This window comes from Mus caroli, chromosome 7 (assembly GCF_900094665.2).
Source record: "Mus caroli chromosome 7, CAROLI_EIJ_v1.1, whole genome shotgun sequence".
Classification (NCBI taxonomy): Eukaryota; Metazoa; Chordata; class Mammalia; order Rodentia; family Muridae; genus Mus; species Mus caroli.
In genome coordinates, this window is record NC_034576.1 from 18,671,708 (window position 1) to 18,695,151 (window position 23,444).

At 55.1% G+C, this 23,444-nt stretch overlaps 2 protein-coding genes across 4 annotated transcripts; one reads left to right on the plus strand and one right to left on the minus strand.

Annotated features, from left to right (window-relative positions):
* Nucleotides 1-1,960: 1,960 nt before the first annotated feature.
* Ercc2 (ERCC excision repair 2, TFIIH core complex helicase subunit) lies at nucleotides 1,961-15,219 on the plus strand. The gene is made up of 23 exons (XM_021166392.1): nucleotides 1,961-2,004; nucleotides 2,228-2,327; nucleotides 3,876-3,953; nucleotides 4,042-4,104; nucleotides 4,245-4,358; nucleotides 5,626-5,742; nucleotides 5,834-5,950; nucleotides 6,704-6,827; nucleotides 6,929-7,025; nucleotides 7,113-7,246; nucleotides 7,324-7,492; nucleotides 7,961-8,079; nucleotides 9,608-9,677; nucleotides 9,750-9,819; nucleotides 9,900-10,001; nucleotides 10,995-11,058; nucleotides 11,427-11,548; nucleotides 12,706-12,798; nucleotides 12,885-12,957; nucleotides 13,131-13,201; nucleotides 13,277-13,420; nucleotides 13,520-13,663; nucleotides 13,865-15,219. Exons 1-23 carry the CDS (start codon nucleotides 2,000-2,002, stop codon nucleotides 13,955-13,957), a joined length of 2,283 nt encoding a protein of 760 aa, XP_021022051.1. The 5' UTR covers nucleotides 1,961-1,999; the 3' UTR covers nucleotides 13,958-15,219.
* Nucleotides 14,154-23,444, minus strand: Klc3 (kinesin light chain 3). 3 transcript variants are annotated; one of them, XM_029479786.1, is made up of 13 exons: nucleotides 23,383-23,444; nucleotides 18,428-18,693; nucleotides 17,437-17,667; nucleotides 16,886-16,955; nucleotides 16,364-16,583; nucleotides 15,978-16,065; nucleotides 15,769-15,870; nucleotides 15,324-15,497; nucleotides 14,888-14,978; nucleotides 14,762-14,802; nucleotides 14,584-14,690; nucleotides 14,412-14,475; nucleotides 14,154-14,244 (listed from the first exon to the last, which is right to left on the minus strand). In XM_029479786.1, the coding sequence occupies exons 2-13, from the start codon at nucleotides 18,683-18,685 to the stop codon at nucleotides 14,173-14,175; spliced, it is 1,518 nt and encodes a 505-aa protein (XP_029335646.1). In that variant the 5' UTR covers nucleotides 18,686-18,693; nucleotides 23,383-23,444; the 3' UTR covers nucleotides 14,154-14,172. The 3 variants fall into 3 exon arrangements, with proteins under 3 accessions (XP_029335646.1, XP_021022054.1, XP_029335647.1); XM_021166395.2 differs by lacking the exon at nucleotides 23,383-23,444 and adding an exon at nucleotides 23,117-23,165; XM_029479787.1 differs by lacking the exon at nucleotides 23,383-23,444 and adding an exon at nucleotides 18,951-19,018.

The window sequence follows — 23,444 nt, forward strand, 5'->3', positions numbered from 1 at the left end:
AAAGAAAGAAAATGGGGTTGGAATGACAGCTCAGTGATTAAGAGCTGTCTTCAGACACACCAGAAGAGGGCATATTGGATCCCATTACAGATGGCTGTGAGTCACCATGTGGTTGCTGAGAACTGATCTCAGAAACTCTGGAGGAGCAAGCAGTGCTCTTAACCGCTGAGCCATCTCTCCAGCCCAAGAGCACTGTTACTCTTGCAAAGGATCTGCGTTTGATTTCCAGCACCTGCATGGTGGCTCACAACCGTCAATAGCTCCAGTATCAGGGGATCTGATGCCTTCTGACCTCTGAGGGCACCAGGTACACACTTGATGCACATATATGCATGGGGCAAAACACTCACACACACATCAAAAATAAAATAATTAAAAAAGAAAGAAAGGGGGCTGGAGAGATGGCTCAGTGGCTAAGAGCACCGACTACTCTTCTGAAGGTCCTGAGTTCAAATCCCAGCAACCACATGGTGGCTTACAACTATCTGTAATGAGATCTGACACCCTCATCTGGTGCATCTGAAGACAGCTACAGTGTACTTAGATATAATAATAAATGTCTTTTAAAAAGAAAGAAAGAAAGAAAGAAAGAAGAAAGAAAGAAAATAGCCAGACATTGTGGTACGCACCTTTAATCGAAGCACTCACTCCGGAGGCAGAGGCAGGCAGGTCTCTGTGAGTTCAAGGCCAACCTTGTTTATAGTGTGAGATCTAGGACAGTGTCAGAACTAAGTAGAAAGACTCTCTCAAAAAGAAAAGAAAGGGGCTGGAGCTCAGCGGTTAAGAGCACTGACTGCTCTTCCAGAGGTCCTGAGTTCAAATTCCAGCAACCACATGGTGGCTCACAACCATCTGTAATGAGATCGGATGCCCCCTTCTGGTGCATCTGAAAACAGCGACAGTGTACTTACATATAACAAATAAATCTTAAAAAAAAAAAAAAAAGAAAAAAAAGAAAAAGAAAAGAAAGGATGAAATGAAGGGAGGAAAGACGAAAAGGTGATATTTGAGCAAGGATCCGGAGATATGAAATAACTGACAGCATTGTCCAGCTCTCAGGTGGGTTAGCCCACAAGCTGGGGCCAGCCCAGGCTATAGAGTGAGCTCCGGACCAGCTTGGGTTACATAGTGCGACTGTCTCCATGAGATGGCTCATGAGGTACAGGCCTTTTGACCTGAGTTCGATTCCCACACATGGTGGAAGGAAAGGACTGAACCAAATTCTGCAGGTTTCCTCTTTCTTCCACAGGCCAGAGGTATTGGATTCCATAGAGCTAGCCGTAAAGGTGATGGATCATAAGCTGCCTGATTTGGGGGGTGGGAGTGGGGAGTGGGGCGGCTGGGAACCCTGCTCCTCTTCAAAATCAGAAAGTGCTTTTAACTACTGAGTGATTCCTCTAGGCCCTTAATTAATGAATTTTTGTTTGTGACCTATGCTTTAACGTCTGAGCCATCTTTCCAACCCATATTAATGAATACTTAAAAACACGTGCTAGGCCGGGCAGTGGTGGGAAGCAGAGGCAGGTGGATTTCTGAGTTCGAGGCCAGCCTGTTCTACAGAGTGAGTTCCAGGACAGCCAGGGCTACACAGAGAAACCTTGTCTCGAAAAACCAAAACCAACCAAACAAACAAACAAAAACGAAAAACAAAAAATCAAAACGGCCTCCAATTTCTCTGTTATTCTCTCTTAAACACTATTTTCACGACTTGGACAACCAGAACAGAACCTGGAGGAGCAAACGTCAATGAACTGTATCGATTCTCTCGACTCTCTTCTTTCTGTGTTCTGTTCGAAGTCCTCGGCGATCCTCAGCGATGCCTCGGGCACCGCTTCTCTCCCAAGTCCGCCCTCTCACCGCCATGCGCACGCGCCAATTTTCCGATTGGCGGAGTGACGGGAGGACTCGGCCAATGGCGTCCCGAGGAAGGTGTGGCTTTGGGTCACGCCCCCTCGTTGAATATTCAGGAGCGGGCGTGTGGGCGCCCCGGTCAGCCGCCATGAAGTGAGATGGGGTCTCGGGAAGAGCGGGCGGCTCTGCGGTGGGCAATGGGGCGGCCGGTGGGCGTCGCCGGGGCTGGGGCGCGGCGTGGAGAGGCTGCGGAGACCGGTCCGGGTGGCTTCGGGGTCCGTGGCGGCGAGACGCCACGAGGGCGGGNGGGCGGGCGGGCGGCGCGGAGGCCGGGGCGGCTCGAGAGCACCGGGCACCGACGCCTCACCGCCGCCAGGCTCAACGTGGACGGGCTGCTGGTCTACTTCCCGTACGACTACATCTACCCGGAGCAGTTCTCCTACATGCTGGAGCTCAAGCGCACGCTGGACGCCAAGGTGGGTGGCGAGGCTGCCCTCCTTGCAGTCTGATGCCTCCGGCAGGCTAACGTCCTGGTCGGGGCCCGGGCCTTGCTATCCCAGCACCCGGAAGACCCAGGCAGGAGCATCGCTGCGAGTTTGGAGGCCAGCCGGGGCTACACAGCGAGACCGTGTACTAACAGCAATTGTAAATAGCAAGGCGAGGAATGTCGCTCAGTTGGTAGGGTGCTAGCCTAGCTAGCAGGGGTGAAGCTCTGGGTTCCGTCCTGGCACCGCATAAACTGACTGACAGTAATTACAGTTATGTCTGTAATTCTAGGGACAGGGAGGCTGAGGACAGATGGCTCGAGTTTGAAGTACAGTCTGGGTTTCTTAGTGAGTTTCGGGCTAGCTAGGGCTATGTATAGGAAAACTCTGGAGGAATTCCTGGTAGTGACGGTAGTGGAGGGAAGAAGGGGTTCCATATGTGGAGGTCAGAGGACAACTTTGTGGAGTTGGGTTTTTCCTTCCACTTCTATTTCGGTTTTGTTTTGTTGTAGATTTATTTGTTTTATGTATGTGAGTAGCTGTACAGATGGTTGTGAGCCTTCATGTGGTTGCTGGGATTTGAACTCAGGACCTCTGGAAGAGCAAGCAGCCAGTGCTCTTAACTGCTCAGCCATCTCTCCAGTCCCTCGTTGTGTTTTCTGAGACAGGGTTTCTCTGTGTAATTTTTGCTGTCCTGGAACTTGCTTCATAGACCAGGCAGGCCTCAAAGTCCCAAAAGGTCCACCTGCCTCTGCCTCCTGAGTGCTGTGATTAAAGGCATAGGCCAACACCACCCAGATTTCTTATACTTTTATGTGGGTTCTAGGGATCAAACTCAGGCTATTAGGCTTGATGGCAATCACCTTTACCTGCTGAGCTATTTCAACAGCCCTGAATGCAAACTTTTTAAAAAAGTTTTCTTTTAGTTATACTTATTTCCAATGTGTGTATACATGCTACAGTGTGCACGTGAAGGGTAGAGTTGGTTCTTTTCTTCCGTGTATGTCTTGGGGTTTGAACTCGGGTGATCAGGCTTGGCCACATGGACCTTTACCCGCTAAGCCATATTGCTGGCCCACCAATGTATTAGCCCTCACAACCTTGCTCCAAGTAAGGTTTATGGAACTACTTAGAAGCAAGAATGCTGTGATCCGCAGAGGTAAGGTTTCCTACTGTCTGCTGCTCAGTAAACTCATTAGCTGTGTCAGTAAGAGGGGCACAGAAATAGGGTTCAGCCTGCAATCCCAGTACTCAAAGTAGAGGCAACAGGATTGCCAAAAGTTCAAAGCCAGCCAGAGATTCATAGTAACTACTAGGCCTACATAGCAACATCCTTTGGGGTAGGCGGGTGAGGATTAAGAATGAACAATTAAAAGTCCAGCAGAAAAGGAGGAGCGGAGACTGTCAGTCCTGGGGCCTTGACAAAGTTGCCACTGTTGCCTTGCTGTTCCCGGGTGGTGACATGTCAAGGAGAGTTCCCCAGAGCGTACGTTGATGACAGAGAGCCTGTGTCTTACTTCTTCTGTGCCCACTTTTCAGGGTCATGGAGTCCTGGAGATGCCCTCGGGCACTGGGAAGACAGTGTCCCTATTGGCCCTGATTGTGGCCTATCAGAGGGTGAGTGGCCTCCTGAGTGCCTGGAGTGGGGGGTTGGGCGGTGGGGCCGGAGGGCGCTAGATGGGGCTGAGGCCACTGTCACCCACAGGCTTATCCGCTGGAGGTGACCAAACTTATCTACTGCTCACGGACCGTGCCAGAGATTGAGAAGGTGGGCAATGCAGACGGGACCCATGCTCTGCCCCCTCCCCTGGGCCTTGGTGGTCCCCCATCTCTGCCCTCGGTAGCCCGGTGGGCAGGGACTTGTGCTTGCCCTGTGGTCCCCACCTAATGCTCCCATCATCTGAGCAGGTCATAGAAGAGCTTCGTAAGCTACTCAGCTTCTACGAGCAGCAGGAGGGCGAGAAGCTGCCGTTCTTAGGACTGGCCCTGAGCTCAAGAAAGAACCTGTGTATTCATCCAGAGGTGAGCCCGAGCGCGCTGTCACCCCTGGGCCACTCGACGCAAGCCCCAGAGGAAACCCGTTGTCAGCCCGTGCGCGCTGTCATCCCTGGGCCACTCGATGCAAGCCCCAGAGGAAACCCTGTCAGTAGGAGTGGGGCTTGCTGTTCAGTTGTTAGGCCAGTGCTCATCCTTATGGCTAAGGGCAGCACCTGTACCAGGATCACCTGTACCAGGATCAGAAACTGCTTACATTCCACATGGCACCTCAGACTCACACATTTGACCTCATGTGACAGGTCAAAATCTAAATGGTAGCTTACTCAAAGGATTGGGTATTTTTGAATACAGACAAAATAAGATAATTTCATGGCAGCCTCACGTCCTGCCTGACAGTATCCATTATGTTTATGCAGGTATTCCACAACCCACACACATCCGGAACCAAAGCACTGCTGAGCCAAGTGCTTGCAGAGAAGGGCTGCTCAGGGATCATTGTTTTCTGTTTAGGGTTTTTTTGTTTGTTTGGAGAGAAATTTAGGCACTTGTTTTTTTAAACCTTACATGTTGTTTGTGTGTATGTGTGTGCATGTGGCGGTCAGAGAACAGCTTGTGGGAGTCTGTTCTCTCTTCACTGTGTGGGTCCCAGGTTGAAATCAGGCTGTCAGGCTTGGCGGTAGACATCCGCATTCACTGAACCATCCAGTGGGCCCTCTGCTTGGCTGGTTTTCTGTGATATGGATTGTCCATACAGCCTTGTGTGGGCTAGCAAGCACTCTCCCTGCCTCTGAGCTATGCCCCCAGCTCCTTTCCACATTTTGTTGTGACATGGGTTGCCAGGTTCCCAGGCTGACCTGTGTTTGTATTCCTCCTACTTCAGTGTCGGAGTGACTGGGATTGCAGGCACCTGCTGCCATGCCCAGCCCTGATGGGATGATTTAGCCATGCTCCACACTTACAGCACTGCAGGACCTTCTTTTAGCAAATAGCAAATCAGCCAGCTGTGGGGAGGCAGAGGCAGGCAGATCTCTGTGAGTTCAAGGCCATCCTGATCTATAAAATGAGTCCAGGACAGCCAGGGCTATTATACTGAGAAACCCTGTCTTCAAACACCAAAAACCAAATGAACACAAAACCAAATATCAAATCAGGTGAAGGTTTCCACTGCCCCCAAACCCCAGTTGACGTACTACTCCTGGTGTCTGAGTTTGGAGACCCAGGTTAGAATAGCTGATAATGCACCACTTCCTGTCTCTGTTTTACATTGTCCCCTGACACCCTGCCCCCTCAGGTGACTCCACTGCGCTTTGGGAAGGATGTTGATGGGAAGTGTCACAGCCTGACTGCATCGTATGTGCGGGCACAGTACCAGCAGGATGCCAGCCTGCCTCACTGCCGCTTCTATGAGGTACAGGGAAGAGCCTAGAACTGGTGAGCAGGGTTGGGGGCACACCAGAGCCGCTCTCCCTTGACCCTGCCACCCTCTGGCCTTGTCCCAGGAATTTGACATCCATGGACGCCAGGTGCCGCTTCCTGCGGGCATCTACAACCTGGATGACCTGAAGGCCCTCGGGCAGCGCCAGGGCTGGTGCCCCTACTTCCTGGCTCGATATTCGGTGAAGAGTTGTTTTGTCTTCTTATGAGGCAGGATCTCATTTGTAGCCCAGCTGGCCTCCAACTTGGAATAACCCTGCCTTAGGTTCTCAGCTGTCAGGGGTATAGGCATGAGCCACCGTGCCCATCCTTCTGCTAGCCCATCTGTCTACTTGACTCTGTGCTCCGTTACATCTTTATGTCTGTTGTCTGGATCATCTGTCTCCGTCCTATTATCTCTGCTTTCTTGTGCCTTGCCTGGGTGGTCCTTGATGTGTTTATAAAAAGATAAGGGGGGGGGATATGTTCTATGGAGGTTTGGGGAAAGGGGTGCCTCTGCAGGCTCATGCTGAGGCGTCCCTTCACCCTGAGGGACCAGCCACCACACGACAGTATAGTATAGAATAGGGTTTATTCAGGGCATGGGGAAGGGTGTCAAGAGGATAGTAGAGACAGAGGGGGCGGGGAGGGAGGGGCTGCCCATGAGCACATGGAGTGTGGGAAGGGACTAGAGGATAGTGCAGGGGCAGGAAGGCAGAACAAAGCAAGAGAGCAAGAGAGAGGAGGGGCCAAGAAGCCCCTTTTATAGTGATTCAGGCACACCTGGCTATTGCTGGGTAACTGTGAGGTGGAGCTTAGACAAAAGGCTAACAGTCCTGTCCATCTTTTCACCCTTCGTTGTGTCTGTCTTTGTGACACCTCCGTGGACTTGGGATAGAGTGGGTGTGGCAGGGGGGTAGCAGAGCCCAGGGCAACCTCTCCCTTCATGTGCCCAGATCCTGCATGCCAACGTGGTGGTTTACAGCTACCACTACCTCCTGGACCCCAAGATCGCAGACCTGGTATCCAAAGAGCTGGCCCGCAAGGCTGTTGTGGTCTTCGATGAAGCTCACAACATTGGTGAGGAGGGCGGGCATCAGGGTGTGCAGACAGTGGCAGCCCTCTGCCCCTGCCCCCAGGCCTGCCTGAGCCCGGCTCTCATCCCTTTGCTCTTTCCTCAGACAATGTCTGCATTGACTCCATGAGTGTCAACCTCACCCGCAGGACTCTGGACCGTTGCCAGAGCAACTTAGACACCCTGCAGAAGACTGTGCTCAGGTGCCTGTCTGCTCCCACTGTTGTGTGTGCCTCAGTGCCCTGGACACCTGCCTCATTCCAAAGCTCCTGTCCCGTTGTCCCCATCAGGATCAAGGAGACGGATGAGCAGCGGCTGCGGGATGAGTACCGGCGCCTGGTGGAGGGCCTGCGGGAGGCCAGTGTGGCCCGGGAGACAGATGCCCACCTGGCCAACCCTGTGCTGCCCGACGAGGTGCTGCAGGGTGAGCTACTCCCCACCCCGGCCACCACCCAGCCTCTGCCCCGCACCCCTGTACCGGCTGACTGGGTCTCCCTGCAGAGGCTGTGCCTGGCTCCATCCGTACGGCTGAGCACTTCCTGGGCTTTCTGCGGCGGCTGCTGGAGTATGTCAAGTGGCGTCTGCGTGTGCAGCATGTGGTGCAGGAGAGTCCACCTGCCTTTCTGAGCGGCCTGGCCCAGCGGGTGTGCATCCAGCGCAAGCCCCTCAGGTGCGGCCTGCACGGGGAGCCACGGGCCCAGGCCTTGTTGCTGATGATAAAGGGGTCTGGACCATAGATAAAGCTAAGGGGCAAGTCAGAACTGGATGTGGAGGGCATCCATTGGACTATGTGGTTGGCAGTGAGTTCTGCAGCCATGTGTCCCTATGTTGGGGGATGAGCAGGTGACACAGCCTTTGTGAGGCTAAGAAAGTGTGTAGCTGTTCCTCCTTGAGCGTGGGGCCCGTGACACTGGCTGAACAGAAGCAGAGTGACTGCTGGCCAGGAGTCTTAACAGGATATTGCGTGTGAGCGGTGAGCCTGTGCACTGACTGCATGTGCTGTGCTCCAGTCCGGAGTGGTAGCTCTGGGGGTCTTGTACAGTATGGGGTAGCTTCACACAATGCCTAGGTGCCCAGGGAAACATGGCGAGAGTCGGGCCTGTTGCTGCTTCCCGCTCCTGACCCCGTTGCCTCTCAGGTTCTGTGCTGAACGCCTGCGCTCCCTGCTGCACACCCTGGAGATTGCTGACCTGGCCGACTTCTCCCCGCTCACACTCCTTGCTAACTTCGCCACTCTCGTCAGCACTTACGCCAAGGGTGAGCTCGCCTCTCTACTGGGGTTCTGACAGCAGGACTTGGGGGTCAGCCACATGGGTGGGGCGTTAGCGGGGGGAAGACCATACAGGGTGTCTGAGTGAGGAGCCTCGTGGTCAGATTCTTGTGTTCAGAGAGCAAGTGTGTGGGCTCTGCTGTGGCACTGACCAGAAGGACACTAGGGGTCACCTCACCATCAGTGGGGTGAGGAATCCTTGTGTGTGACTGAGGGCACCAGGGAACCATGGCAGGTTCTGGGCAAGGGATGCACTTGGTGAGATTGTTGCTTTCGAGGTTCATGTAGCAGGGAGATTCAGAACTGTAGACAATGGGGACAGAAGAGTGTGCTGGGGAGAACTATGGGAGAAAGAGGCCAGGATGGAGAAGCATGGCGCTGGGCAAGAAGCCCTCAAGGGAGACAGAAACAGGCTGATGATCCACAGAGGCCGGCCTCCCAGGACCTTCTGGGTCCCTCACTTGGGTCCATCTGTCATGTTTCCTCTGTCCATGTGTTGTGTGCTGCCCCACCCCACCCCCAGCTCCACACTGAGTTTTCAGGCTTATCCCTGGGGATTACTGCCGTAGCCAGGAAACCAGGTCAGCTGGCATCCTGCAGCTGGGCCAGCCTGGGCCTCGGAAGGAGGAGGCCCCCCCATCAGCCCCACTGCAGGCTGTTGGCAGCTGCCTGCTTCCTTAAGCTTTCAGCACTCACCATGCCCCTTCCTTTGGCCTTTGTCTCTTCCTCCTCCCCACCTACAACATCACAATCGATGGAAGCCTTCTTGTCTACGCCTCCTATCACCTGCCCAAGTCCTTCAGCTTTCAGAAAGGCACCCAGCCCACCCTATGCTAGGCCTGCCCCTTCTCTATTCCAGCTGCGCCTGGGATCATTGCTCTCTAGATAGCTGTCTCCCCTAGTACAAGGGAGCTCTTATGGGTGGGACTGAGGCTGTGTTGGTCACTGCTGTGTCCTTGGCAAGGTCTGGACACGTAAGACCTGATCATTTTTGCCAAGTGAAACAGAATCCATGAATGTATTCATTTGTTCAGTCAGCAAATGGGGCCAGGCCCAGCACTATTGAAACAGCCTCATCCTCCCCTTCCAGGAGTCACGGCCTGGGGAGGATGAGGAGCAAAGATGTCCCAGGTGACCCTGGGAAGTGTAGCGGTGCTGCAAGGAGCCCTGGCACTGTCCTCTGGGGCAGGGATTCAGCCAAGTGGAAGCTGGCACAGCAGCTCAGGGCAAGGGGGCCCGGCAGAGTGCATGGCACCCTTCTGGGGTCATGGGAAGTGTGGAAACTAGCAAACTTGGGGTTCCATGACATGTCTCTGGTTGCTCTGCGGGGAGCAGGAGTGAGAGCCTGGAGGACAGAGCTGCCTGGGGAATGGCGGGCTTGGCCTACCTGCGGGACCATGTATGAAGCCACAGCTCACTGCTTCTGCATCTGAGCAGTCGCAGAAGTGGGCAGGCTGGGGCAGTTCTGTCCCGGGTGATGAGTGACTGAGACTCCCTGGCCTCCCCCTCCACCAGGCTTCACCATTATCATTGAGCCCTTTGACGACAGGACCCCCACCATTGCCAACCCTGTTCTGCACTTCAGGTGAGATGCAGCCCTGTGTGGATGGGACAGGCCCCGCCCTCTGCCCTGTGTGACCCCCGTGTTGTCCCGCAGCTGTATGGACGCCTCCTTGGCCATCAAGCCTGTGTTTGAGCGCTTCCAGTCCGTCATCATCACTTCTGGGGTGAGGACTCTGCTGCTCCTTCATCGGGCTCCTGGTCTCCGGCCATCCTGCTGAGGTCTCCCTTGCTGTCTCCGTTACAGACACTGTCCCCACTGGACATCTACCCCAAGATCCTGGACTTCCACCCTGTCACAATGGCAACCTTCACCATGACGCTGGCCCGAGTCTGCCTCTGCCCGATGGTGAGTGGGTGAGACCGGGGAACCGCCTGCCTCCTGGCTTCGACCTATGCATCCTGTTACTCAGCTGAGGCTCAGGCCTGGTGGGTGCACCAAGTTACCAAGTGCACGCCGCCGCCGGGCTATGGCACATAGACACATGCACGCAGTGTACGCTGGTGCGACACAGGCCTGGGCAGGTGGTGGCTGGCATCATCGTGCTGATGGCTTTGTCATTTGTCACCCAGCTATGTCTTGAGTAATGAGCCTCCCTCTGGGGCAGAGTTGTCCTCTCAGCCTCATGGTCTCTGCTTTGCAGTTCAGAACCCTGCAGCTAGGCATGTTCAACCCATGGGCCACAAGCAACCAAGGGTGGCTGGGATACTGCCTGGCACACAGTCAGAAACCCTTTAACCTTACTGTTGGGGGAGGGGCTGTAACTGGACAGCATGCTCATGGAGCATGGACTTCGCAGAAGGCAGTGGCTTTGCAGCAGGGGTTAGACAGTTGGGTTCAGAGCTGTGGGTTTTTGTATCAGTCTCTCTGACCACTCACTGGCATGGTGGACTGCGGAGGGTTGCTAATGGGACGTGTGCTGTGGATGACCTATGTCTGCAACTGCTCAGGGCTGGTATAGTCCTGCTTAGAAGCACAGAGGGCCCTCTCTGTGACTATGGTCAGGTGGCTCATGGTTGAGCTCCAGGCACTTGCCCAAGCAGTGCCAGCCATAGGCTTGGGCCATCTAATCTGTTGTCTGCATAAGGCTTACCTGAACTCGGGCCTTGTTTGCTCCAGCGCTTGCCTAGCATGCCGGGCACTGGGCGCAGGCCTGTGATCTCAACTCCAGAGGTGGGCAGGAGAACCAGGGTCACCTTGGCTACACAGAACTTCAGGAGGCTGGAGAAGAGCCTTCTCATGGGTTTGGGGGGAAAGAGAGCCTTGGGAAGGCTCCTAGTTTGAAGGCCAGCCTGGGCTACATGAGACATCATCTCAAGGCCCTTAACCTGATTCTTCCAGATCATTGGCCGTGGTAATGACCAGGTTGCAATCAGCTCCAAGTTTGAGACCAGAGAAGATATTGGTGAGTCACCTGTAGGCTTGGTTGGGGTGGGTCTCAGGTGGCCTAGGACCTGCTGCCATAGCATTAGCCCAGCCTCTATGGCTAGCCCAGGGGGCCTTCCCATCCTCAGTGCCGTAGGTTTCTTCATTTGGAGGTCTGCCCTAACAGGTGCACTATTGAGCCTAAGCACGGGCCCCTGGAACTTTGGGCACTGGCTCCTGAGTGTCACATGGAAGACTTCTACATGTCTCTTTTGCTGTCACAAGTTATATATCCTCAGGGAGTGGGAGACAGCCCTCTAATGTGCTTGGGAGAATGCATTTGGGATATGGTTAGGTGGTCTCAATGGGAGCCAGGAGAGGATCCAATCTTTAACCTACTCTTCCTAGCTGTGATCCGCAACTATGGCAACCTCCTGCTGGAGATGTCCGCGGTGGTCCCAGATGGCATTGTGGCCTTCTTCACCAGCTACCAGTACATGGAAAGCACCGTGGCCTCCTGGTATGAGCAGGTACGCCTGGCACTGCTGCCCACATCCTCAGCTCTGCCCTTCCTAGATATATATGGCTTCAGTCCCTCTTTCTACTGGTGACATGTGTCACAGGGCAGGGCAGTGGTGCTGATAGCACCCTTAACCCGGCCCCACCACAGGAGACTACCCTACTTTTGGGGTTTGTGTGCTGCGTTGCTCTTGGGGTTACTGCAGACTACGTCCCCAGCAAGCAGGCTTGGTGCTAGGGTGTGCACGTTCTGGAGAGTTAGGCTGGACCAGAACTTCGGCTCCAGGAGCTCTCATACCTGTGTGGTTGGATGGAGCTTTGGGGTTTTGGTTCCGCATGGGGGTGCCATGTCTTGTGACTGCTGAGCCCAGCTTTCAGGCCTATGTTTGAACAGGCATTGTAGACTGTGGGTGTGTCTCAGGCAGGGTGCCTAGTCTGGACTCACGGTGAGGGGCTGTAGGTTTAGTTAAGTGGTAGAGCAAACATATCACACATACAGGCCATTACCACAGTCAATCTCTAGTACTAAAAACAGACATCTGCCTGTCTGCCTGACTGTTGAGGCCAGAGTCTGTCTGCAGAGACACCAGAGACTCGTTTGGACTGGGTGAGGTAAGGCTAGAGTTCATTTTATCCAAGTAAAACTCCCAGACCTAATTAGCCGGGCGTGGTGGTGCACGCCTTTAATCCCAGCACTCGGAGGCAGAGGCAGGCGGATTTCTGAGTTCGAGGCCAGCCTGTCTACAGAGTGAGTTCCAGGACAGCCAGGGCTACACAGAGAAACCCTGTCTTGAAAAACAAAACAAAAAAAAACCTCCCAGACTTAGCATCTTTGGTAGAGTTTGCTCACTGGGCTGCACAGGTAACGCTGCCTGGCACCTCTGGTCCCCACGTCTGTCCTGGTAGGCTGCCCCTCACTCACCACTGCAGTGACAGACCTACCTGATCTGAGGACAACCTGCTTGGTCTTGCCGTGGTTATGCTCAGACCCTCCACCAGTCACAAGCCACTCTGGGGCCCCGTGCCCACTGTGGGTGGTGATTGGCTCCCCACTTTGGACTGCCAGTGAGGTTGGACAGCTAGGGGCCTAGAGGAGGATTTTTATGGGAGGCCATGGCAGTGCTTGGACTCTGTGTGGCCTGAACTCTGACCTCCCTGTCACCCCCAGGGCATCCTTGAGAACATCCAGAGGAACAAACTGCTCTTCATTGAGACCCAGGATGGGGCTGAGACCAGTGTGGCCCTGGAGAAGTACCAAGAGGTGGGTGCCTGGGACAGGCAGAGAAATGCCAGCAGCCAACGGGTGAGTGGGAGAGGGCTGACGAGAGACAACTTCCACCTCCCCAGGCATGCGAGAATGGCCGTGGGGCCATTCTGCTCTCAGTGGCTCGGGGCAAAGTATCAGAAGGGATTGACTTTGGTGAGTAGATCTGACTCTTAGCCCAGGCGCCTGCCCATCCTACCACTGCTGCTCCCTTGGGGACTACTGGGCACATGGGATCTGTCCCCTTTCCAGGCCCTGGGGTGACCTAAGCACATGCCTTAGCCCCAGCCAGCCCAGCATGCACTGTAATCCCGCTCTCATGTCCCCAGTGCACCACTACGGGCGGGCTGTGATCATGTTTGGAGTTCCCTATGTCTATACCCAGAGTCGAATTCTCAAGGTGAGTGGGAGGAACAGTGCTGTGAGTGGGGTGTGGGGGAAGGGCAGGCTCTCCACCTCCGCCTCCTCCCCCCAGGCCCGGCTGGAGTATCTGCGGGACCAGTTCCAGATCCGCGAGAATGACTTCCTCACCTTTGATGCTATGCGCCACGCGGCCCAGTGTGTGGGTCGTGCCATCAGGGGCAAGACGGACTATGGACTCATGGTCTTTGCTGACAAGGTGGGGCTCAGGGCTCTTGGGCACCCCGACTTCCTCACAGGGTAGTGGGCAGCCTGGCTCCAACCTGGGGTCTAATGTCCTTCCCCTCCCTCTTCACAGCGGTTTGCTCGGGCGGACAAGCGTGGTAAGCTGCCTCGCTGGATCCAGGAGCACCTGACTGACTCCAACCTCAACCTGACCGTGGATGAGGGTGTACAGGTCGCCAAGTACTTCCTGCGGCAGATGGCGCAGCCCTTCCACCGGGTAAGCCTGGGCCCCGCACGGCTTCTCCCTCTGCCAGGTGTGCACATGCTTCCTGTCGTCTCTGTCCCCGTATTCAGGGGGAAAGGACAGGAGCGAGTGCCAGTCCCCTTCTCCTGTTCTGGCTGTGCACTCCAGCCACCGCACTCTCTCAGCACGTGCTTGTGTGAGCTGACTCCTGCCCTTTACCTCTGTTCCCTCCAGGAGGATCAGCTGGGCCTGTCGCTGCTCAGCCTGGAGCAGCTGCAGTCAGAGGAGACACTACAGCGAATTGAGCAGATCGCGCAGCAGCTCTGAACACCAGGACTGGGGTGACCGCCTGTGGCTCCTGGGAGGTGCTGGAAGGTCCCAGGGCCCTTGGCAAACACCCAGTACCAGTGCACAGCCTTTAATTGCAGGGAGGATCACAGGGTCCCGATCGATCTACAAGTGCTGCCCAGGCAGGGTGCAGGGTGACCACCCACCCTTCCTGATCCCTGAGAAGCTGTGGCCTCTGCAGCCAGTCAGTCCACTTAGCGCGGGCTCAGATCTTGTGTGCTGACACTCAGGGTCCGAGGGGCCTCACTCAGGTGCCGGGTTGAGAGCTGGGGACAGGCGCAGGAATGGTTAGAGTTCTTTTCCAGTTGACATTGGAGCCACTTCATGCCCTGCCCACCAGCTCCTCCCTACCTTGAGTCCCCAGGAGGAGGCCCCACCTTTCCTGGCTTGCTGAGCCTGCCAGCAGCACCCCACTCCATCACTGACTCCTCACCTGCGTCCGGGCAGCCCTGGGACCATCCACGTTCAGCATATTGAGTGACATGGCTCTCTTCATCCTGAAGAGGAGCCCAAAAAGACAGGAGTGAGACAGGGAAGACTGCAATGTCACGAGACTGATGTCACGGAAGGTTCTTGACAGACTGCTGACCTCTCCCGGCACTCACCCGGCAGCCCCTGCCATGCCCTCCCCTCGGAGGCGGGAGACCAGCTTCTCGCTTCCACGCCGGATGGACTCCCGGAGCTTAGAGAAGGAACTGCTCCTGCGCAGGACCTGGGGAGGGCACAGTGATGTGTGGGGACATGGTGGGGGCCCAACAAGGACCTGAGGTGGAGCCTGCTTACCTGCTGCTGTGTATCGCCTGCTGTGCCTCCCTGGGGGGCTCCTGTGGGACAGAAGGGACATGGAGGCAGGTGTGAGGAATACCACCATGCAGGAGGGGGTGCAGGAGGGTATAGGGGTGGGCTCACCAAGTGGGGCGGGCAGGGCCTCCTGGCTGAGGATCTCCTTGTACAGCTCCTCTGCCTGCTGATACTTGTTCTGTTTCAGGTAGGCTGAGGCCTGCGGGGAGGGAGGGCAGAGGCAGGGCGTGGACATCTTGTTTAGGCCTGGGAATGTCTCAGACCTGCCCGCTTTCCCTAGCATCCTGCCTCAGCTTACTGCAGTGCTGAGCCACCCGTGCAGGAGACCAGGCTGCCTGCCACTGGGTCCTGCATCTCTGTGCCAGTCTCCTACCTCAGTGGGTGAAATGTTCGGGGTCATCCACCATGACACAATAAAATCTGACAGAGGACTTTGTGAACTGGGGTTTGCTTGTGATTTTTTTGTACTGAAGGGGCTGTAAGAGCCTCCAGTCTCTCCCCTCCCTACAGCATCCCCAGGACAGGGCAGACCTGGCAGCCTTACCAAGTTGTTCTTAGTCTTGGCCACATTGGGGTCCTGTGGCCCGCCTAGGGCCTCGTAGATGCTCAGGGCCCGTGCATAGTGCCGCTCCACGTCCTGAAACTTGCCCTGGTTCTGGCACAGTAGGGCCAGGTTGTTGAGCTGCTTGGCCACATCAGGGTGGTCTGCACCCAGGACCTAGGGTACACACAAGCCATCTGTCACATAAGGTGGCCCAAGAGATGCCACTGTCATTCTAGGGTCCCAGGCTGGAAAGATAGGAACAAAGTAGAAGTTAATGGGGTGTAGGAATTAGTGAGGTCACGGGGTGCTGAGTCCAGCCAATCCTAAGGGTTCAGGAGATCAAAGCAGGATTGGACTTGGACTGTAAGTTGATAAGGCAAACTCAAATAAGGTGCACCGGATGGCTTGAGGTACCAGTGATGGGGAAAGGGGCCGGGTACAGCACCTTCTCACGGATCTCCAGAGCACGCTGGCAGAGGGGTTCTGCCTCCCGGTAACGTCCACGTTTTCCATAGAGGACAGCCAGGTTGTTGAGGGTGGCAGCCACCTACAGGAAGACAGTTGGTGGTGGCAGAGGAGGAGGGGGCGGTTCCTACAGCCCACCCTCCCCAGTCCATCTTCCCTCCCTCCCTCCCTCCCTGAACTGCTGCTCACTGCAGGGTGTTCAGGACCCAGCGTCTGTTCCCGGATCTGCAGGGCGTCGTGAAGAAGCTCCGTGGCTTCCTTGTATTTATTCTGGTCCCTGCAGGGCAGGGATGGAAGGCTGAGCTTAGATGGGGCCACAGGCCTGACTGAGCCAGGAATGGCTGGCATCCTAGGGGTCCCCACACTGCCAGCCCTGTCAAGTATCCTGTCTCATGTACCTTGCCTTCTCTGGTGCCCAAACTCTAGACTCGCTCTCACCGCCTCTCTAGGTCTCTGTTCCCCTCTCATTCTGTTCCCACCCCAGGCAATTTACCTTGTCAGGGGATCACAGCGCTCCTCCCCGCCCCCCGCACTATCCCAGGCGGAACCCCGGCCCGATCAGTCTGGGCCCTCACCTGTACACGAGTGCCAGGATGTTGAGCATGGTGGCCACGTCAGGATGGCAGTGACCAGAGCTCCGCTCCAGGTCCTCCAGAGCCTGGCGACATAGGGGAACTGCCACCTCATAGCGGCCCTGGCCAGCATACTGGATCACCAGGTTGTGCAGGGTCCGCAGACGAGCTGGGATCTCATAGCCACCCTGCTGCGCAGCTGCTGCTCCTGCTGCCTCAGGACCTGGGGGAGGTAGTATGGAGTCACCCACAGTGGGCCTCAGCCTGATCCCAACAGCCACCTCTTACAGTACAGTCGTGTGCTAACAGGGCACAGGGATTTCAGAAATCTAACCAGCATGTTAGGTGCCAGAACCTAACATGACTGTCTTCCAGCTTCCAATGTCCCTACTAACCAGGGCCACCTGCTTCTTCCCCTCCTCAGAGGCCTCGGTGTCCCTCAGGGCAAGGTTCCCGTCCCAGGCTTAACCTGTAGTCCTGGGTGGTTATCCTCTGATATCGTGCCCAGGGCTCCCACACACCCACCTTTCTTTTCCTCCTCTTCACTGGGGAACAGAGATGCCAAGCTGTCTCGGCGAGGGGGGGACTCAGGCCTCTGTGGAAAACAGGAAAGAGTTCTGAGAAAGTCAAGTGTCAGGTCAAGGCCCTGAAGCTACATCCGGCCTGCCTGTTGTTTAGGACAGGGGCTGGCTCACCATGTAGACTAGGCTAGCATGCCTCTGCCTTCACGGTGCTGGGCTTAAAGGCACGCCACCATGCCTGGCTTCAGGGACTGGTATATTTCTGAGGTTAAGAGTCTCACTACGTAGCCCAGGCTGGCCTAGAACTCATAGCATCCTTCATCCTCAGCCACAGTAGCTCTGAGTTTGACAGAGGTGTGGGCTGAGAGCCTTGGAGGTTTCAGTGGGCTGGGGGAAGAATGCTCTAAGGAGCATTCAAGGTACTTTGGGGGCTCAATTAGGTGTGGGGATTGAGGGACCCCATTTGTACTTGAAGGGCTGCACTAAGAAGGACCTGCAGGCACCCAGGAGCTCTGTGGAGGACTGTGCATTGCCTCCTAACCCTGCCCCTGCTACCTGGCTCTCCTCGGGCAGGTCATACTGCCTCAGCTGCCCCAGGAACTGGAGGTGACTCTTCTCCTCTTCCAGCTGGGCCACAGCCTCCTCACTGGCCCGCAGTCGCCTCTGTGTCTCCTCCAGCTCCTCTCGAAGCCATGTGTTCTCTTGGGCTAGCCTCCGTGCCTGTGCCCGTAGCCTCTGCTTCTCAGCCTCCAACACACTCACGTGTGCAGACAGGGCCAGCAGCACCTGCGAAGCATTGCGACCCTGAGTAGGAGTGGATTCATCCCAGTCCCAGCCCAGGTTTTACATCAAGCCACATTCTACACAGGTTCCCCCTAATTCTCAACACACCCTACTATGTGGCTCTGATAATTAAGAGTTTCCCAGAAATCCCTGATTTCACCTAAATTATGCATAGGGTTAATTCCTATTCCAACTATGTAGGTCAGCACCTGCCTAAAATCCATCTGTGAAGAGCAGGGGCGTGGCTCAGTGGGAGAGCCCCTGCCTAGAATCCCCCAGTGAGGGGCTGGGGGCGTGGCTCAGTGGTAGAGCCCCTGCCTAGGATCCCCCAGTGAGGGGCTGGGGGCGTGGCTCAGTGGTAGAGCCCCTGCCTAGGATCCCCCAGTGAGGGGCTGGGGTTAGGCAGGGGCTCTACTACTGAGCCACGCCCCAGCCCCTCATTGACGTCCCATTCATAATGAAAACCACAAACTCACTCCAGGCCCAGGTTCTATAGGAGAATCCCATCTGGTACACACAAAATCTCTCATCCCTAATGCTTCTCAGGGATGCGGTCTCTGGCCTGCAGTCCCTCTTTCTGGGCTTGGCTCCTTCAGACATCCTACCTGGGCCCTCCCCCACACAGACACAGACACACACACAGACACACACACACAAACAGACACACACACACACAAACAGACACACACACACACACACACACACACCATCATCTCTGGTCCTCCTCCCTCCCAGGCTTAAGCGCTCCCGCAACCCCACATACCTGGGCCTCACCCAGCCCCAGCTCGATGGCCTCCAGCGAGTGGTTCACCACCTGTTGCTTCTCTTCCAGCAGCTCCACACCAGCCACAGGGCCTGGTCCAGCCAGGGCCTCCGCCAGGTGCCCAGCCAGACTATGGTGCTCGGCCCGCAGGGCCTCCAGTCCCTGTACAACCTGTCGTGTCTGCCGCACCAGCTCCTCGGGGTTCAGGCGTTCTGGGCCCAGCCCTGTGCTTCCAGGGGCTGCCACCTGCACAGACATGGCTGCTCCTGGGGGGGGGGGGCAGTGAGGTCGAGGGAGTCACCACCTGGGCCACGCAGACTCAGCCTCTCCTCATTCCAGCCATCCCCCTTGTCTGCCCGTCTTGGCTAAGCTCTCTGCCCGATCCCTTTCCATCACACGCAGGCAGCCGTCATCGGGAAACATTCTACCTTTGTAAACCCTGGGGACAGCTCTTAACCGTGATTAGCCAAGAGGACCAACAGCGGGTTCCAGAGCCCCCTCTACCCCGCTGCACTCTGCTCACCTGGTCTAGCCCCCCCACCCAGGTCCCTAGACACCCCAGCACAGAGCTTCCCAGCCTGCTAAGCGCCCTGGGACCGGAGGTGCCACCTCTGCGGGCTGAGGGGCGGAGCGTGTGTGGGGCGGAGCGTGTGGGGGCGGCAGGCTCCCAGTGAGCTCATTCTTAGGGTGTTTTGTCAGGAACCAGTCAGGCCACTGAGGGGGGGGGGGGTGCAGACGGGAGGGATGAGGGATGAAACCCTGAGAGCAGAGAAGCAGACCAAAGGCTGGAGGAAGGATCGGTGGAGGTGTCTAGAGGGGCCGAGAGCTTGTCTAGGGGGCTCTTGATCTTGGCGGGATCCTGACAACCACCGCAGCCAGGCTTGATGAGGTCCTGTGTGATGGCAGTGGTTCACGGATGACAGTGTCCATGTGACACCTGGGCACTGCTGGGGTCTGCCAAATGGGTTTCTGTGTGTTTTTATGTGGGTAACTAAGTAGAGGCTTAGAGGGATAACCTCACTGACACTACTCGCCTCAGCAAACACACAAAACTCTCCCATCCTTCCTTCCTTCCTTCCTTCCTTCCTTCCTTCCTTCCTTCCTTTCCTTTCCTTTCCTTTCCTTTCCTTTCCTTTCCTTTCCTTTCCCTTCCCTTCCCTTCCCTTCCTTCCTTCCTTCCTTCCTTCCTTCCTTNCCTTTCCTTTCCTTTCCTTTCCTTTCCTTTCCCTTCCCTTCCCTTCCCTTCCTTCCTTCCTTCCTTCCTTCCTTCCTTCCTTCCTTCCTTATTTTTTTTAGACAGAGTCTCACTGTGTAGTTCCAGCTGGCTTGGAATTCACAGAAATCCACCTGTCTCTGCCTTTTGCGTGCTGGGACTAGAGGTAGGTGCACCTCCTAGCCTTTTAAAAAATTAATATTTTCAATTAATTTTTTTGAGATCGGGTCTCGTGTGCACAGATTGGCCTTGACCTTGCTGTACAGTTGAGGAGGACCTTAAGCAACATGCACCGCCGCGCTCCACTTATGGGGTGCTGGGGACGAACCCCGGATCCTGGGCATGCTATGCACACCTAGGATGGGCATTCTAAGCAAGCAGCCTTATCAACTGAGCCCCAGGCAGGTCCTTCTTAAAGACCCAGTGGCAGGCAGATTCCCATTTTAGACACGGCTCAGCACACACATTCTCTCCTTCCACACACCCCGCACCCTCTCCAAGTGCACACACATATATTACCTCATTAGAAATACAACACAAGAAAGGAAACAAGCACGGCACAAATGTACACTCTCATCTTAGAAAGACAAACCACGCCACACTCTCTCCTTTTCAGAACACAGGTGTGGTAGCATACACCCATTCTGGCACTGGAGGCTGAGGCAGGAGGAGCATAGGGTCAGGAGCTATAATCTCTGCTTTTAAAAAGAAATCCTGGGGTCTGGAGAGATGACTCAGAGGTAAAGAGCCCTAGCTGCCCTTGCAGAGGACCCAGCACCCACATGCTGGCTTCCAACCAATTCAAGGTCCGGGGGGATCTGACGCCCTCTTCTGGCCTCAGTGGGTATTGCTCACACATCATGTATGTACTTGCTTGCAGACAAACGCTCATGTACATAAAATAAAAATAAATCTTAGCAAATGGTGGTGGCGCACCTTGAATCCCAGCACTTGGGAGGTGGGTCTCTCTGAGTTCAAGGCCAGCCTGGACTACAGAGCAAGTTTCAGGACAGCCAGAGCTACACAGAAACACTGTCTCGATACTAGGAACACAGATAGCCAAACAGTGCCAAGGCCCTGGAGTCCATCCCTAGTACCATAAGAAAAAAAAAGTTGATGGATGGGCATGTGGGTACCAACCTGAGATCAGAAGATCAGGGCTCAAAGCCATCCTTGGCTAAACCTTCCTGTGCTACCTCAAGTGCTGGTTTCAGGCAGACAGCACTGTTTGGGGACTTGTTTATTGTTTGTTTGGTTTCCAACACAGGGTTTCTCTGTGTAGCCATGGCTGTCCTGGAACTCACTCTGTAGACCAGGCTGGCCTTGAACTTAGAGATCTGCCTGCCTCTTCCTCCTGAGTGCGCCACTTCTGCTGGGTTTAATACATGTAATTTTTAAAGCCATAATCCCCCATTACACAGTGAGTTCAGCGCTCCCCTCACTCCACCCCACTTCCTTTGGTGATCTTGGGGCCGCCTGAAGTAGCATTTTCTAAGTCGCAGCGTAACAAGTGGAGGCATGTGAGGTGCTCCTTCAGCATTCTAGCCCAGAAAGAGACCCAACCTCAAACTCTGAAATACAGTTTCTACTTTGTGAGTGTCATTTCCAAAGGCTTTAAAGTCAAAATCTTAACTCAGATGGTCTTATTGAGTACCGCCAGGTTATGACTCAACTTCTGGAGGGGCATAGTGGCCCACACCTTTAAGCCCAGCATTCAGGAGGCAGAGGCAGGAGGATTTCCATGAGTCCAAGGCCAGCCTGATCTACAGAGTGAACTCTGTCTAAAAAATAAAATAAAAGTTCAGGAGCAGGAGCGGATCGAGCAGGAATGGGAAAAAAAACATTTCGGGGCTGGAGAGATGGCTCAGTGGTTAAGAGCACTGACTGCCCTTCCAGACGTCCTGAGTTCAATTCCCAGCAACCACATAGTGGCTCACAACCACCTGTAATGAGATCTAATACCCTCTTCTGGAGTGTCTGAAGATAGCTACAGTTTATTTACATATAATTAATCTTTAAAGAAAGAAAAAAAACATCTCAACTTCTCCCCAGATGTGGAGTCTCACACCTGTAATCCCAATACTCGAAGTCAGAAATGGGAGGATCAGGTGTTCAGGTCACTTCATCTCTACAAACAAAACCAAAATACCCTACCATATACAGAGACACGTGAGTGAGATCACAGGTGAGTGGTATGGAACCTGGGTAGGCTCAACCTCACACACCCTGTAAGTAGTCAGTCTCACACAAGCTCAGGGTGAGCCATCCTGACTCTGCCCCAGTGTGGCTCCCCTGGTGTGATCACCACCGCCCTCCCCACCGCGAAATCTCAGACCCAAGGGGCCATGCTCCATATGCAGCTTCCCATGGCTCAGCCGCAGCCATCTGCCACTCGAGCTGTCCCCGGCACTCACAGGAACCCCAAGAGAGCTTCAATAGTCCACAGCAGGCTTGCCCCACACTCAAGTGTGTGCAAGCATACATACACACACACACACACACACACACACACACACACACACACATAACCCTATGTAAACCTCAGCTTGCAGACACAGTCACCCACATACCCACACACAGCCAACAGTTAGTCAGTGACAGTCACATATCACTGACACAATTCCACACCCTCCACCCCCACTGCTACGCAACACCTAGATCCAACCCCATTCCCTGCCACACATGGCCATCTGTGTGAATCAACCGCAAGTACAGAGTTGACCCAGTATCTCAGTCACACATGCTCAGTGCTATGCAGTCCACATGTAACACTAACACACACACACACACACACACACGAGACAGACAAGATCATCCACATCCACTCTGTCCCCATCACAGAGTGACATGGAAGCTCATTTCTCTTTTACACTCTTACCCACAATGTGACTCTTTCTTACTTTCAAAAAATATATAATTTTATATATACATATGTGTATGTATATGTTGATACAGATTTTCTCTAATATACATACATATGTATGAATATGTATACATTGACACAGAGTTTCTCTGTGCAGCCCTGGCTGTCCTGTAGACCAGGCTGGGCTCAAACTCAGAGATCCGCCTGCCTCTGCCTCCCAAGTGCTGGGATTAAAGGTGTGCATCATGATGCCTGGTCCTTATTCAACATTTTTCCCTTTATGTACTTATTGTGTGTGCAGAGGCACACGGATTGCCAAGAGAACAACTTGCAACTTAAGGGAATCCATTCGTTCCTCCCACCTTGCGGATCCTGCGGATCAGACTCCAGAAATAGACAGTTTGACATCAACACCTTTACTCTCCTTGCTGGCTCTTGTTCCTTTTCTTTTTCTTCCTCCCTTTGGCGCCTGTCCCTCCTTCTGTCTCTCTCCCTTGAGTACGAAGCCCAGGCTCGCTCGCCTCCAACTCCGCTCCTCCCGCCTCAGTTTCCACAGTGCGCCCTGCCTTACTCTCCCTCTCTTTCTTTGCACACCCCGCGCAGGCTCCCTCACCATGCATGTCTTGCACCCTCAGGCTGCAGCGGAGGACCCTCCGACAGCCGGCCAGCCCCTCCCCGCGGCCGCGGAGACCCTGCACCGGACTTCGCGTCACAAGGCCCCGCCCCGCCCGCAGCTGTTTTTCTACTCCGCTAGGGGCCGGGCGGGGCTCCGCGGGGACCCCGAGGCTCATCCCGGCCACCAGGCCCCTGGCTCCCTCCCTCCATCCCTGCGGCCCCCTCGGAAATCCCGAAGCAGCCGCCGCCGTCCCCCGTGCCCACCTGACGGCCGCCCGCCTGAGCCGCCTCGCTGCGCCGAGACCCGGCTGCTCCCGCTGCGCGGC

Bases quoted from the DNA above. Each gene is read 5' to 3' on its own strand.
- Ercc2 (XM_021166392.1), top strand. The intron at 5,951-6,703 runs GTGAAGAGTTGT...TCATGTGCCCAG, and splicing joins ACTTCCTGGCTCGATATTCG to ATCCTGCATGCCAACGTGGT. The intron at 10,002-10,994 runs GTGAGTGGGTGA...TGATTCTTCCAG, and splicing joins GAGTCTGCCTCTGCCCGATG to ATCATTGGCCGTGGTAATGA.
- Klc3 (XM_021166395.2), bottom strand. The intron at 16,956-17,436 runs GTAGCAGGGGCA...TGTTTTCCACAG, and splicing joins ACCTGCCCGAGGAGAGCCAG to AGGCCTGAGTCCCCCCCTCG. The intron at 15,871-15,977 runs GTGAGCAGCAGT...GTCTTCCTGTAG, and splicing joins TGGGTCCTGAACACCCTGCA to GTGGCTGCCACCCTCAACAA.